Below are 14,266 nucleotides of genomic sequence, written 5' to 3'. Positions count from 1 at the left end.
ATATACCCCCCCCTTCCCTCCACAATAGAGACTGGACACAAAGGAAAGCCCATGTGTCTACCTTTCCAAACTTCATCGACCTGTTTGCCAAATAATGAACCTGAGAATTAAAATCCCAAATGGGAGTTAAGGGACCCATTTTTAATCAGAAACCAAATGAATGGTTAGTCTTTAGGATGTTAATTATGAGAAAGCAAAACGAGGGGAAAAAAAGCTCATGCTGGCATCAGAGTCACGCTACTGCTGAGCGGGTGTGAGAGGAAGATGAAAGCTTCTTTTTCATCAGTTTCAATGACTTTTCACATGATGCGTTGTTGCAATTTGGATGTGATGTGGGTTTATTTGACTAATCTGGACAGCCATTTCACACCACTACAGTGCTCGTGTCACAGTGTAGTCCCTCTTCAGTGCGAGTCCCTGCTCACATTGCACATGTCACTTGGGAGCTTACAGGCAAGCAAAGAAGGAAATGTGTAAACTCTTTTCATTGCCTCTGAAAGGGAGATGAAAAACAAGCCTTGCGTTTGTGCTGAGCTTCTCAGCAGCACGCACAGAGGACTAAGAGGTGCAGCACTCAAAGTGGGGATTAAATACACATGCTGATTACGGAGCTACGGTCTTGAGCGGGGTGCCTGTGGTAATGGTGATAGATCACCTGATGCACCATCAGGCTCATTACAGCAAGTTGTTCTGCATCGCGCATCGTCTGAAAGTCAGGAGTGATTACCGTCATCTAGTCGGGTGTCCTGCAGCAACGTGGTGTGTCAGAAATGTCAGTTAGCAAGCGGCGTGCCGATGAGCTTCCCATTCAGAGATTATGTGCCGTGAATGGGATGCGAACACGTACACCTGCTTCATCAGCGTGATGAGGAGGAGGCATTGTGTGACCGAATGGTGGAAAATAGGTGAAAATAAAAATTGGCAACCTAGGATGGAAGCATGACCTATTTCCTTTCCTACCTGCACTAACAAGGTTGTAGAAAAGCCCACAGGCATCAGGGGGGTGTCTGAGAGCCTGAGGAGCGCCGTCTGTCACACCACTAAACACTCTCCGATGGCCGATGACACATTTGACGGACAGCGCCATTGCTCCCACACTCACATTCAATTTTATTTTAAAGCAATGCTAATGTTTTACTTCTGTTAATTCATTTAGCTGATTGCCTAAGGTTCATTCTCAAATAATCTTCCTTTTATTTTGGTGTTTTCATATCCACAAAACCATGTCTGTGTCCGTTTGGATTCATGCTTCTCTCACTTCCAAGGGCACAATTTCTGTCAAAGGGTAAGAAACTCCGAAGTGCGCGGATGATTGTGCAGAGATCAGGCTTGCTCGTGTGTAGCAGCCCATCACCCTGGTTGGGAAAAAATGTCAATCACAACATATTAGAGCCACGGCCTACCGCAAGAAGACTAAATACCAATACCATTTTACACTCCACACGATACGGACCTGCTGGTTGGGAATTTCACACCTTGCTCAGGGGCACTCCAGCCGGGCGCTCGTCTTTCTGGTGCATCTGCGACCTGCGTCGTTGAAGGACACTGACAGCTGACAGATATCTGTACCGACAGACGTTCCGAGAAATACTGATCAGTGGTGAAATGTGCCGTTCTAATTCCAAGTGCTGTGAGGAAAGACACGAGGTGTCCTCTTCATAAGCTCTGGTTGACAGGAGACAGAAAAGTATCAGTATCATTTGTTAGTAGCCTTGGATGGTGTGTCTGACCAATCTAAATCTACACGGGGGGGTTGCAGGGATATGCGTAAAACCTGCACTGAAGTTGAAAATAAAGCATGTATGAAACAGTAAATGAAATACTGGACACATGTTTATCAATAAGAGAGACCAAATATCTCTTGTTTTTCATCTTAACATGGAAGTTTAAAGTGCTCCTCGTTCATTTAGAAATGGCAAATGGACATTTACATTAAAAATAAGTAAACTAGGTGATTGTAAAATAAAAATTATAAATTACAAAATCAATGAACAAAAGCAAAAACAGCAACAAAAATGATTTATTAAAGAAGCATAACCAGGGAACCTCTCAGCTCATCAGGAGGCTGAAATTATCTGAAGACTTACAACTAAAATGTGAAACATTTTCTTCTTCACGTGACTTAGAGATAAGTTTCTCTCATATTCTCCTTCAGCTTCAGGTCTCTTTTGAAGACAGGATTATCTCATCAGATTCTTCTCACTGTTTTTATTACCGATGAAAACACCTTTGATTCATGGAGTTCTTCAGATATATTTCAATTTATATGGGAGGAATATCTTCTCTGCTCTTTCAATTAAATCATTGTTACTTCTCAGCTTAATAAAAAAATTGGTTGAATATCCCGTCAATTATTTGACACGGCTTGCAAGCCCTTGGCTGGCATACACGGTGGTTGTAAGAATAAACATACAGCAGTTTGGGCAAATCTGCTTTCACCCTCCTATTCTAGAAAAAGATAAAGGTTCTTCCTATATTGCAAATTGTCATACGACATTCATAGACACATTTAGCATATTTTGCAGCTGCAATTGAGTGTCTGCGCCTTTTGTGTTTTGGAGAGAGTGTTACGATCTGAGCCACCGGCTTTGCATACGATTTAACCTGGAATTCTCGATTGTATCTCCAGGTGCAACGAGGGAAACAACCAGTCAGCATCTTGGAATCCCTCGGAGTCCTCTCACTGCAACAGGCGTGGGATCCTTCCACAAGACGTGCAGAATGACCTGGAGCCTCCTTCCTCCCAGGAGCTTCGCTCAGCGCCGTCCCCGTCTCCCCTGCCTCATTCCCACTCCCTTCCCCTCATGGAGAAACACCCGCTCATCGCCACCAACTCCAACGGTCGCTCCGACCTGTCAGGGCGGGGCCTCACGCGCCTGGGGGCGGGCGTCGGCGTTGGCCTGAGCCCACTGGTTCAGGAGCTGTCAGAACTGGAGGCCCAGATCCTCGCAATCAAGCAGCAGCTGCAGTCAGCCATGAGGAGGAAGCGGGAGCTAGAACAGTACCAATCGGAAAACCAGCAGGCGAACCAGACTGCGCCAAGTCAGCCCACTGCTCACCCGTCCAACCAGTTTGTTCAGTACACCCAGTCGCACCAGCAGACCAATCAACACGCAAACACGCTGCCGGACTTCTGAAGCTTTTCTCCTTTTGTTCTGGTTAGACGTGGGACTGCGCAGGTGAAGGAAAAAGGGGTTGTGGGGTTGGGACGTTCACAGGTGTCTTGGAGTTGAATCTTCAGGAGTTCCCCTGAACGCTGGACCGAAAAGTTGTGCAGGGATCCGACCCTGATCTGAACATTGTCTGACTTCGGGGAATGTGAGATTCCCTTAGAGGAGACAAAGGTGAACCAGGGACCCTGAACCCAATCTGTTCTCACTAGCTTGTTGCTGTCACTGAGGCGCCGTGCAAACCTTCCTCTTCATTACCTCCCTCCCCCCATTTTCTCCACCTCTTTGATCCCTCCATTTCTTTTTCCATCAATGTCCATTCCTCCTCCCCTTGCCCCTCCCTCCCTCCCTTTATGCCTCATGTGCTTAAGCTTAATGGGCGAATTCACCCGAGTCGTGTGTTGAGGGGCGTTGGGAGTGTAAATGACCTGAAGTCGAACCCGTCCTTAAATCTTAAGTCGTATGGCCTTGTGCTGAAACCTTGTATCTTTTGTGGGGAAAATAAATGATTGTGACCGTTTGATTTACCATGGTTGGCCTACAGTTTTTGGCCGTTGACAATGCATTTGATGAGGCTTACGTTGCGTTTTTCTTGTGCGTCTTGGTGGCGCTGTTGTTTAGCGTGAAGAATAGAGGAAAAAAAAGATATGAAGCTTCAGCAAAACAGCCCAATGTTCTTCAAGAAAGTCTGGTTGGCACTTTGCGTTGGATCAAAGGACGGGATCTTATTTAGGGATCACTGTATGTATAAAGTTGCCCTGCACTTCACTGATGCACTTCTAGTTCCTCATAGAAAGCTGCACCTACGGTCACGGTTTGACTTGTGGACTGAGTGATTTTGTCTTCATAATAGATTTACAGAAAACCTAAAAGTGAGAGGGGAAGAATTAACACATAGGATGATAATGAATCCAATAGTCTGCAGCCTTTTCAGTCAGGGAACCAAAACAGGACCTTTTTACACGGCCTCTTGAGATCGTACCGATGAAACACAGAACCATTCTTTTCTTGGTACCAGGCCACAGTAGAATAGTAAATGTAAACACGAACACAGAGCACTTGTCAAACTCTCACATTGTGTTTAAATATGATGATTATTCACACTGGAACGGTTCCTCTGTGACAATAAATATTTTCTCTTGCATTTTCTGTTGGCGTTTGGATGTGTTCTGTTATTAAAATTGTACCTCTTCTCTTTGCACTTTGCATTTTTCTTTATAGTACCTTCCCTTATACTTTATACCTGACCTTATAGTTTCCAATACATATTAGAAACTAAAACATGTCAGGATGTTAAGTCATTCAGCCTACTGTATTTTTACATTTGAGGTCAATATAGATAGATTCACCTGCAATTGCTAAAATCTAAATAGTTTCCTTTTTTTAAATCCCCCTGCAGCTACACTCCTAACTGCCCACCGGAGGTTTTATGTCCCGGCTTCAAACGATATGTTGTTGCACTATTCTTCACTCATATTGCCAACGGACAGCGATTTGGGCAGGAAGGCGTCCTCAGAATAACCAGGGATGACATTTAAAAAATACACTGAATGGTCAAATAGTCTCCCACACACACACACACACACACACACACACATCTGCTATCTATTTAGCCAGTGTGTCTGCAGGGTAAGCGCAGGCCGTCACAGTTGAAATGAATACCTGACAGAGCAAAAGAGCAAGTGCCTTGGCTGAGCCGTCAGCTTCCTTTGTGTGTGTGTGTGTGTGTGTGTGTGTGTGTGTGTGCTTTGCTTAGTGGTGACATAAACATCACTGACTGCAGTGATCCTGGAACTTGTCTGCGCAGCATGTGTGGTTGGGCAGGTGTGTGGTGAAAAGAGGAAAATAGACTGACCTTTAGCAGCCTTTTTTATTGGTTTCATGAAAATGATTTCCTTACTTGTTTTAGAGGCTATAGTATGAGGCATCACGCACGACTAAAAAAGATAAATGTCAGCTGTGTTCATGAACAACCCTGAAGGCGTTCTAGTACCAGAAAGTTTACATTTTCATATCACTATATGCTTGATTACATATCTGAAGAGCATTTAAAGCAGTGAGGTTTTTCCCCCCGACAGACACGCGTCCTGCTCTCCACTTTGTGCTGCCCACAGGACACTGCACACGTACCCTTCACATATTTAAAGTTAGGGTCAGACACGTCCTTCCTGAGAATATGCCCGGTTTACAGCTCACTTCTAGAGCTCAGATTTGTGCAGCTTGAGCATCGGGTTTCAGCCAACAGAAGCACTGATACACACTGTTTGTAAGCAACTACAAACATATTTTATTTCTTTCAACAAAACTTCATAATGCCGTATCAGTAGGCTGTGGATGCCATGCTGTAGGCCAGATGTGCAATCAGCAGAAGACGTACTGCTGTGTGTATGTGATGCCAAATGGTAAAATGAAAAACAAATCTCTAAATTTCCAAACAGAAACAAGGGCAGACGTGTTTTCTATTTCTCCCGGCGAGGTAGGACTGATGGAGTCTTGCTGTCCGCTTCAATGATTTGGTGAGTAACTTGGAAAGAAGCGTCTTTGGCAGTAATTTGTTTATTACAATAAAATGATCTGACACATAATAAAAAAAGACAAGAGAACACGTTGCTGCTACTGACTATTTAATTTGTGGTCAAATGAAGAAAAAAAAATGTAGCGTTTCAAATGAAATACTTTTTTTTTATTTTGTTCTTAAAGTAAAAAAAAAAAATCATAGTCACAATGATGATGAGCATAATTGAAATCATGAATATCTATAAAACATCTTGACCTCTCTCTTCATGCTAGGCGTATCTTCCAATGGGAAATGGAGTCACAACATTGCATCACAATCCACTGGTGGGTCGGGGGGTCGGGGGCTCGGAGGGGGTGGGCGGGGGGGTCCTCGAGGACATTTGCCTGGTTTTCAATGAAAGGGCCAGCCGGGCCGCAACTAAGTCACACAGAGTCAGTTCAGAGAGCATTTCAGTCTCTTTTCTTCTCATTTTCTCTTTTTAAATGTACTTGATGAGGACGTCCTCTCCTGCGATTGCAGGGTTACGTGTACTGCCGTAGCAGTGAGATCTTCAGGTGGATCTGGCACAGGCTAGCCCCACTGAACCGCTCTGTAGAAAAACATCCTATTAACATCCTATTAACATCACAGTGAATCAGGAAACTGGGGTGAAACACTTCTTCGTTGCGTGAATTTCACTTCATACTCATTTCAGCTCATTTAATGGCATCACAAGTGCCAAACCCCATTTTTCTGACACTGTCACTGACTGAAAGACTCTGCCTTTTTGTTTCCTCCAAAGGAGACAGGGTTCATTCCCCGAAACACCTAAACTGATACCAAAACATATCCAGGTTTACACAGCAGGCAAACAGGTCCAAATGGATCATAATAGTCATACAGATTGACAAAAATCTTTACAAAATATGACCCGACACGGTCAATTAATGTACAGAGAGAGAGATAATAAAAAGAAGGATTCTGTCTTTTTTTTCTGTACAAATGACAAACACCACAGAACGACAACATCAATATTTTTTTCCATAGCACGTTTTTTCAGACTGGAGGGAACAGGCGAGGTGATCGACGAGGCAAATCATCTGACACGATGCGATGCAAAACAGGAAGTGCGCAGGTTTAACACCGTCAGGTTGGGCTACAGCACTCGCTCATACAAAATGTACAAAACATCGTCCTCTAACTACAAACAGCGCACCGTGGAGGCAAAATAATGCCCCATGTTTCAAATGGTTCCAAACATCTGGAAAAAAAAACAATCTGTGCTTAAGTTTGGCCTTGTCATGTGTTTGCAACAGGGGGCCCCCGGCAGGTTGAATTGAGCATAGCCCGACTAGAGCCTTTAGAAACATGGTACACTTTGCCCCACGGGTGAATTAAAACAGATATATCAGCTATGTTGGGTTTTTTTTGTTAAGCATTCAGAGCCACGTGACATGCGTCCCTCGTCATTGTGTCTGGAAGTGCTGTGGAGACGCAAACGTGACCCGGTGCTGCCCCCTTAGTCATGTGACCTCCGTCATCGATGCCGAGTGGTTCTGGAAATGGACGTGGCGGGAGGGGAGGAGGTTGGATTGACGTAGAAAAGAAAGGAAGTAGACAGAAGAAAGGAAAATGCATGGAAATGGAGAAAAGTAGAAGAGAAAAAAGGAGTGTTAAACAGGATCAGGGGTGCTGTGTGTGAGGGTGTGTGGTGCAAAATGTCATGCCTGTACGTTATTGTGAACATGGGTCATTGCTTTGTGTTGAAAGATAGAAAAAAAAGAAAGAAAGAACACATGGTCAAGCAAATATGTGACAGACTCTCTCTCAAATGCAAATTCTGTGAAACTACAAATAATTGCAGGAGGCTAATTTCTCTGTGAACTCACAGTCATCGGGGAGCTCTGCCAATTAATTGGGAAGCACAACGAGCAGCACAGAGATTAGGTTTTTGGGAATCCAGGTTAAGTGTTTGCAGGTACCTGTGCACTGAGGGTCTCCAGAGGGCTCTCCACACGGGGGAAAGTCATCAGAGGCAGACCGCGGTAGTCTTCAGTTTTCAGTTTAGCCGCCGCGCTGTGGACGCCTTTGAAGTTGTTCACAACGCATATACCCTGTAAGGTACGAGGACAATTTAACATTAAGAGCAAGGCAGGCTCATAATAACATGGGCCGCTGTGGAAAGGAAACATTTTAAACAAAATATTCCCTGATTTGTGACAAATTATACAACACGACAAAGATTCTCCATCCACGTAGGCTGCCGACATGCTTACAATGACAAAGCTACTGTAGGTATAATGTTAACCGATTAAAAAAATCCTCCTATGGGGAAAACAATGTGTGCACCAAAACCATCCAACAGTCGTTGACTCTTAAAACTCACAAAAGTCAATGTTTCGCCACAGGAACAGTCAGGGAATCGCCTCAAAGCGTGAATGTCTCTGCAAAAATACTCACCAATCCATCAAATAGCAGCATTAGGGCTAAAAGTCCGCAAACGGTCACAACTGCTCTGCAGATTATTACCAGTCTCCAGTCTGTTCCGTCAAGAAGAATTGAAACGTCCTGATCTCGTACAAAGTGTTATTTAAGCTGTGCACCATTGTTAAAAGAGAACATGCCCATATTAAAACAACATTATATCAGACTAACTAACTGACTAACTGTAGTGCCCTCGAGTTGTTGCTTCAGAACAGTTAACGTGGGAATTGTCATGCTTTTTTACTATTATCCAGTATTATCCGCGTATCTGGTACACTGCATCAAATGACATTATTGTTTAATTAAACTACATGGTGACTTTTAAATAATATAAATATAAACTTAACATCGGTATAAAAGCTCAATCAAACACTGCGTGAGCGCCGCCTTCCTTTAATTCAGTCAAAATGATTTTAAGCTACAATCGCTTGTGAATTCTGTAACGGAGACTTTGTTGTTTGTTTCCGTTGGAGCTGTCAGCAGTATATATTTCTAATCTCCTCCACAGACTGGTTGGTCCATGAAGGCAGCCTGAGGGGGGGGGGACGCCCCCGGGCCGACCATGCCCTCGGGCTGCGGCGAAAGATTCACTGCTGGAAAATGCTCAAGCTTTCCTTGTTTTGGGCAGTTCGTGGACATTGCTTTGTCTGGCGCTTCCAAACCAACCAGCTGCCGGGGGAGAAATCTGAAGGGGGGAAAAGCCAAAATATCTCTCATCATTAAATCATGGGCGGGCCAAAAGTAAACTTCTTTCCTGCTGTTGTTTTCACAGCACGCCACGTGATTAAATGGTTTTCCACCATCTTTTTGTTCAACTGAAACGCATCCGAGTAGATCGGGAGAGACTTTTTTTTATATTTCAGTCTCCTCAACCATGCCAAGACACGCAGGTCCAAAAATAAAGCAAGAGTTGTGCCCTCTCTATCAGACCTGGCAGGTAGTAAGTATGTGCTTCTGCTCTGCCTTGGATCAAGTGGACACCTCCGGCTCCGACATCGTCCTGGAGCTCAACTACCAAGCGCTGATCCCTCAGTCTGCTGGCAGGGGGACAAATCTCTCGTAACACCAAAGGCAGCTGTTTGATTAGTCCATTCGGATCCCCCGGCTGTCAGAACACGGCGGGCAGGGGGGCTTTGAGCTTCACTTGCTTTTCACCCTCCTTGTGCCAATTACTCTGCCTCACGATTGCCATCCGTCACGTCGCCTCCGTTTTCAGGTGACAAGATCGTGATGATCTTCATCAGGAACCGTTGACGTGAAGGGGGGAGGTGCGCCGTGCTCGGGTTTGCTGATACGCTGGAAACGAGCAGGTTCAAAACTGATTTTTTTGTCTCCCTCTGTCCCCGGAGACCACCAAAATGACTCCATTTTTATAGATCACTCATCGAGAGCTAACATCCTATATTAAAAATGGGTGGACATGGCTCATCGTTGACGTGGTCCAAGGGCAAAATATAACGTATGACTGCTACCACTCACCCAGAAACCTCTTCCCGTCTTATTTTGAAAGATATCTTGGTTTAACCCTTTTTTTGGGGAGGTTTACCAGCTTTTTAATTGTCTGCTGCCTGTTACGTCCCATGAAAAGTTGTGCAGACCTGGACGGTTCTGAGACGAGAGCCCGTTTAGTTCTGTGGCACCACCATGAGGCTGACATTTGTAGTTTTGAGTTAAACAGTTAACAGAAATGCTTCATGTGCATATTCACTAACTTTGTTGATCCCTTTGGTTGCACGACAAAACTTTTAAATTAAGTCCTTTTTTATCTATATTTTCATTACAATGTGCTTTATACGCTTCAATACAAAAAACAAACCACAGGGTTTCAACTGTAAATCCAACCCTGTATTGAAAAACTTTTTGATTTTAATGTTGCATTGAAACTAGGCTGCTGAACAACGTTATTCAATTTAAGAGAAAGCAGCCCGCAGGAATTTAGGTATAGGTTCCCTCCATCACCTCAGAATTAACCACAACCACTATTTGCTTCAACCTTCCTCTCACTTTCTGTCCTTGTGCTCACTTTCCGTCCTCACTGGACTCATTTAGAGTCAGAGAGAGTGCTGCCGTGTCTCATTTACTCTCCTCTCTGCTCTTCTTCTGTTTCCCCCCAATCAACCAGTTCCTCTTCCTCTCCACACTCTCCAACTCACCTGCGCCTGAACCTCCTCCAAGCTTATAAACCTGCTTCATCTTCTCCCTCTATTCACAGACATAAGCTTCTTTACCAAATTAGTGTTGAAAAATGACCTTTATCCATTAATAATAACCATTATTATACTATACTGACATCAATATAAATAAAGTATAATCATTTCATTTAAGTTTGGGTGAGTTCCAATATGACGCTGAAGAGTATTGTTACCCCACACTTCCACATGGACCCTCACCAGAAACAGAGCAATGGCCGATCCCAGGATGAACCCGGCCACTACGTCGGCGCAGTGGTTCCGGTACTCGGAGACTCGGTTGAGGCCGGTGAGGAAGGCCGAGCAGAGCGTGCCCAGGCACAGCACCGGCTTGGCCAGGCGGCTGGACTTGGTCTTGATGGTGCTGGTGATGTACATCTGGACGGGACGACAAAAAGGAGCATCGGATCAGTTCGGGAACATTCACTGTGTCCTCTTATTTTTGGGGGAGACGAGAACAGAGGCGATCTCGTGAAGAGCAACTGGAGTCCAATATTTTACAATTTTGTGGAGCACAAAGCCTCGTTTGCTGTTAAAGAAAGATGTCAAAAGCTTACATCATTTGAGTGAAATACCTCTCAAAAACAAAGGTAAGAAATTCACAGAGAATAAAAGATTACGAGATTAACCTAAAAGAGGAACCTCTAACTGAGTGAAGCTGTCAGCTTGTAGAAGCACACGACGTCTCCCTGCACATGTTCTCACGTCATGAACTTTTACCTCCTCCCACGCCCGAAGGAGCATCTCAAATCCTTTTTTCATTCATACCCTGTTACTTGTATTTCTCCTATTTCAGCTGACAGAATCTGCACCTTTTCTATCTCTCTTTCACTTTGAGCCTCAACACAGTGGTTTTTAATAAAAGAAGCTTCTGTTTTGTTATTAGACTATTAGAATTTGAAAAAAGCGTTATTTCCCAATAATATGGTACTAATTAAAATAAACCAAAATTGCCAAACTATTTGCCAAAATAGTACCAAATAAGCAAAGAGCCCACAGCAAAATCCAGCATGGTGCTCCGCAGTCGTGGACATTCTTCTCACCGTCAGGTACACAGCAGAGTACACGCTCAGCGAAGCGTCCTTGGATGGGAACGACCGGCGAGCACTCTCCACGACAGCGGGGTTCCCGGTGCAGATGTTGCCGTTGACGATGAACTGGTGATTGAAGCGGCACTCGGTGCCGGTGTAGTTGGGCTTGCAGACAGATAGGAAGTAGGGCGAGAGGCCTCCGGTCACCACCTGGCCCGCGTTGACGAAGATGTCTGTGGCAAACAGGCCAAACGCAAACACACCTGGGACGCACGGATACACCGTTTGAATTTATTGCACATAAAAGCAAACGGTAAACACAAAGGATTTCAAAGCATCACACACAGTTCCATCTTAAGTTATGGCGCCGTCAACTCGCATATAGATGCACCTGTGACTATCTGGCTCCCGCCACATAAACCCCAGATGTCATTATGCAGCGGTAAACTCCAGAATATATATGGTCGATATTACTCCCTGAAAAATGCTGGAATTTAATGAAGTTCATACAGAATGAAGAGTGGACGACAGGCAAGGAACTAAATATAAAAAACAAAACAAAAACACCTAATATGAATGATTGCGGTGACACTTTCAGCCCACCAACCCTGACCAATGTCAACGGCTACATTCCTTTTGCTGTGAAATATGACTGCTTTTTATCTGGCCTGCTTAGCCATGAAATTACTCTGCTTTGTATTCTCATCCGGGTGGAGGGTTGAGATGGGGCGGGTGGGCTCGCTTGCCAGTGCAGTACGGGGACACAATCGTGTGAAGGGCATCATTGAGGGAAATGGAGAAGGGAATTAGGGCGAGAGAGAGGAGGAGATGAGGGAGGGAGCAAGAGAGCGGGAAATCTAACAGCCGCAGTGATCCTCCACATTTGAGAGATTGTTTCGGGGAGCAGACGGAAATATGAATCAGGGAAATGAGCCACCACCAACACCAATGACTCTCTGATGAGTTTTTCATAAACTGGAGGGGATAATATTTATGAAATGAACAATGCGGTTCTGATTACGCCTCTTAAGTACAGCAGACGACATCAATTACTGGGACGGGTCGCAGAGAGACGGCCGGTTTGCCCGGCGCTTTTGAAAGTGTCTGAAAAAAAGTCAAAGGTGGAGCGTCTTGTGCGCTCTGATAGAGGAGGGACTCAATGGTGTGGGGCTGCAAACCTAATGGGGCTAATTCCCTGCAGCAGAGACCAGCAGATCCACCATGTTCATTTGATTTGGTTCTAGTGGCTGAAGTTGTAGTAAATACATTACAGCTGATATTGGTTCCTTTTCATTACTGAATTATGTTAAGTATGGAACGTTTACTGTATTTGAACTGAAAGTCCACAACCAGCAGGTCAACCTACCGAAGATTAAGATCAAATCGAAGCGCAACCGTTCTAATCGAGCTCCATGAGTTCTCCCCGTTTTATCAAGTTCCCCTTAATTTATCCCACAGTCCAAGGAAACGAGAGTGTGAATGGTTGTCAGTCCTGATGTGTGTCAGCCTGTTGAAGTCTGGTGACCTCTTCCGAGGGGGTCAGCTGGGGCCGGCTCCAGCCACCCGCGAGTTTAAATGCTAAATGTACGAATGCACACATTACACGGATGGATATCAAAGTGTGAATTGAAGCGGAATATAAAACAGTGCAATCGTGCATGCGCACGCTTATGTTCCCGTTAATGGAACATGACACGTCATTCGATTCACACTTGAACTAGGCTGAGGTGTTTTGAGCTGTTCAACCCCACCCAGAACCTATTATTATGTTGCTAAGCGTCGGCCATGGATCATTTGAGCCTGGAGTATTGCCTAGTGAAGGGCGCACACACCGGCTTCATCTCGACACACATCGCCCGTTCGGGCTCCACACCGGGCCTACATGCCAGAATCAACAAGCATCACTGCCTCGGAAAAAGCAGCAAATGCATCACATTAACTCGAAGGCTCATAGGGCTACAGGCATGTGTGTTGTAGTCTCACAATATTCTGATCTACGGCCGTTCAAGTATTTGCAGAAAATCTACAATTTATCAGTTTTGGCAGGTGGGATCTGCAACCATGCTCCCTCCCTTGTTAACCTCATCTTAATCTAATCTTCTAAACTTTCTCATTTCACTGTTTACTCTCCGTTGACCTTTGACAAAACGGCAAAATTGTCAGATCCAGTCAAATATGATATTTTTTGCAGGTTTGTGATTTCTTGATTGGCATGCTGTCCATTGTGGGTGAAATAATTGCTTTTTACATCTTAAGAACATCAAACGATGGGGAAATATCAAAGTAAATCCAACAAAACATCTCATTTAAAACACCATTCGTATTCTGGTGTCACATACAGGCTAATTAGAATATACCAACTCTCTTCCCACAGTATCGCCACCCAGCTTGAGAACTACCTCTGCAAAGCAAAGCTTTCATCTCATCAGCACACTGGGCTTGGAGGGGCTTACAGAGGCAGCTTGTTTCATACGGAGGACAGGTATGTCCAAACTGACAGTATGAGACAAGATATTTTGTAAACATGTTCTAGTAGAAACCAATATGCATGAACCTAACGTTGACGTTTCTCTTCAAACACCAAAATGCCAAAGCACCGTTAGAATGTGTAGCATTTTGCACTGGAACCCCCCCCCCCCGGAGTGACTGACAGCCCATTCACCTGCCAGCTTAGCGACGACGTGCAGCGCGCTTCACTCGGCTGGTGACCTCAATGAACTGTGCTGGCACTGAATCCGTATTGAAATAACATACGTCTGATTTTTGCACACACGTGCACACGTGAGAGGGCGTGTATGACATGGTGGACATGGTAACGTAGCGCGTCGCTGAGCGGTCAGCTGTTGCCTGGTACCATCGACGTGAAGGGCGGCCCGGGGACTGAAAGCGTTCTCA

General features: G+C 44.8%; 2 protein-coding genes across 6 annotated transcripts in view; one reads left to right on the top strand and one right to left on the bottom strand.

The window, feature by feature from the left end:
• Positions 1 to 4,360, top strand: part of grin3a (glutamate receptor, ionotropic, N-methyl-D-aspartate 3A) — a 31,426-nt gene extending 27,066 nt beyond the window's left edge. The window contains exon 10 of the mRNA XM_040198257.2: positions 2,630 to 4,360. Within this exon, the coding sequence (XP_040054191.2) occupies positions 2,630 to 3,137 (508 nt within the window). The 3' untranslated portion in view covers positions 3,138 to 4,360. The remainder of the gene's footprint in view (positions 1 to 2,629) is intronic.
• Positions 4,361 to 5,777: 1,417 nt separating this feature from the next.
• Positions 5,778 to 14,266, bottom strand: part of plppr1 (phospholipid phosphatase related 1) — a 34,554-nt gene continuing 26,065 nt past the window's right edge. For 2 of the 5 annotated variants that reach the window (XM_040197930.2, XM_040197932.2), the window contains 4 exons: positions 11,384 to 11,634; positions 10,542 to 10,718; positions 7,650 to 7,781; positions 5,778 to 7,223 (listed from right to left, as the gene is read on the bottom strand). In XM_040197930.2, coding sequence (XP_040053864.1) covers positions 7,191 to 7,223; positions 7,650 to 7,781; positions 10,542 to 10,718; positions 11,384 to 11,634 — 593 coding nt within the window. In that variant the 3' untranslated portion in view covers positions 5,778 to 7,190. Of the gene's footprint in view, positions 7,224 to 7,286; positions 7,424 to 7,649; positions 7,782 to 10,541; positions 10,719 to 11,383; positions 11,635 to 14,266 lie in introns of those variants that run through there. The other 3 variants (XM_078088467.1, XM_078088468.1, XM_040197931.2) reach the window with 3 other exon arrangements.

The sequence above is a fragment of the Gasterosteus aculeatus genome, chromosome 14, assembly GCF_964276395.1.
Source record: "Gasterosteus aculeatus chromosome 14, fGasAcu3.hap1.1, whole genome shotgun sequence".
Lineage (NCBI taxonomy): Eukaryota > Metazoa > Chordata > Actinopteri > Perciformes > Gasterosteidae > Gasterosteus > Gasterosteus aculeatus.
Note: the sequence above shows the minus strand (reverse complement) of the source record. Positions and strands in the feature narration are given on the sequence as shown.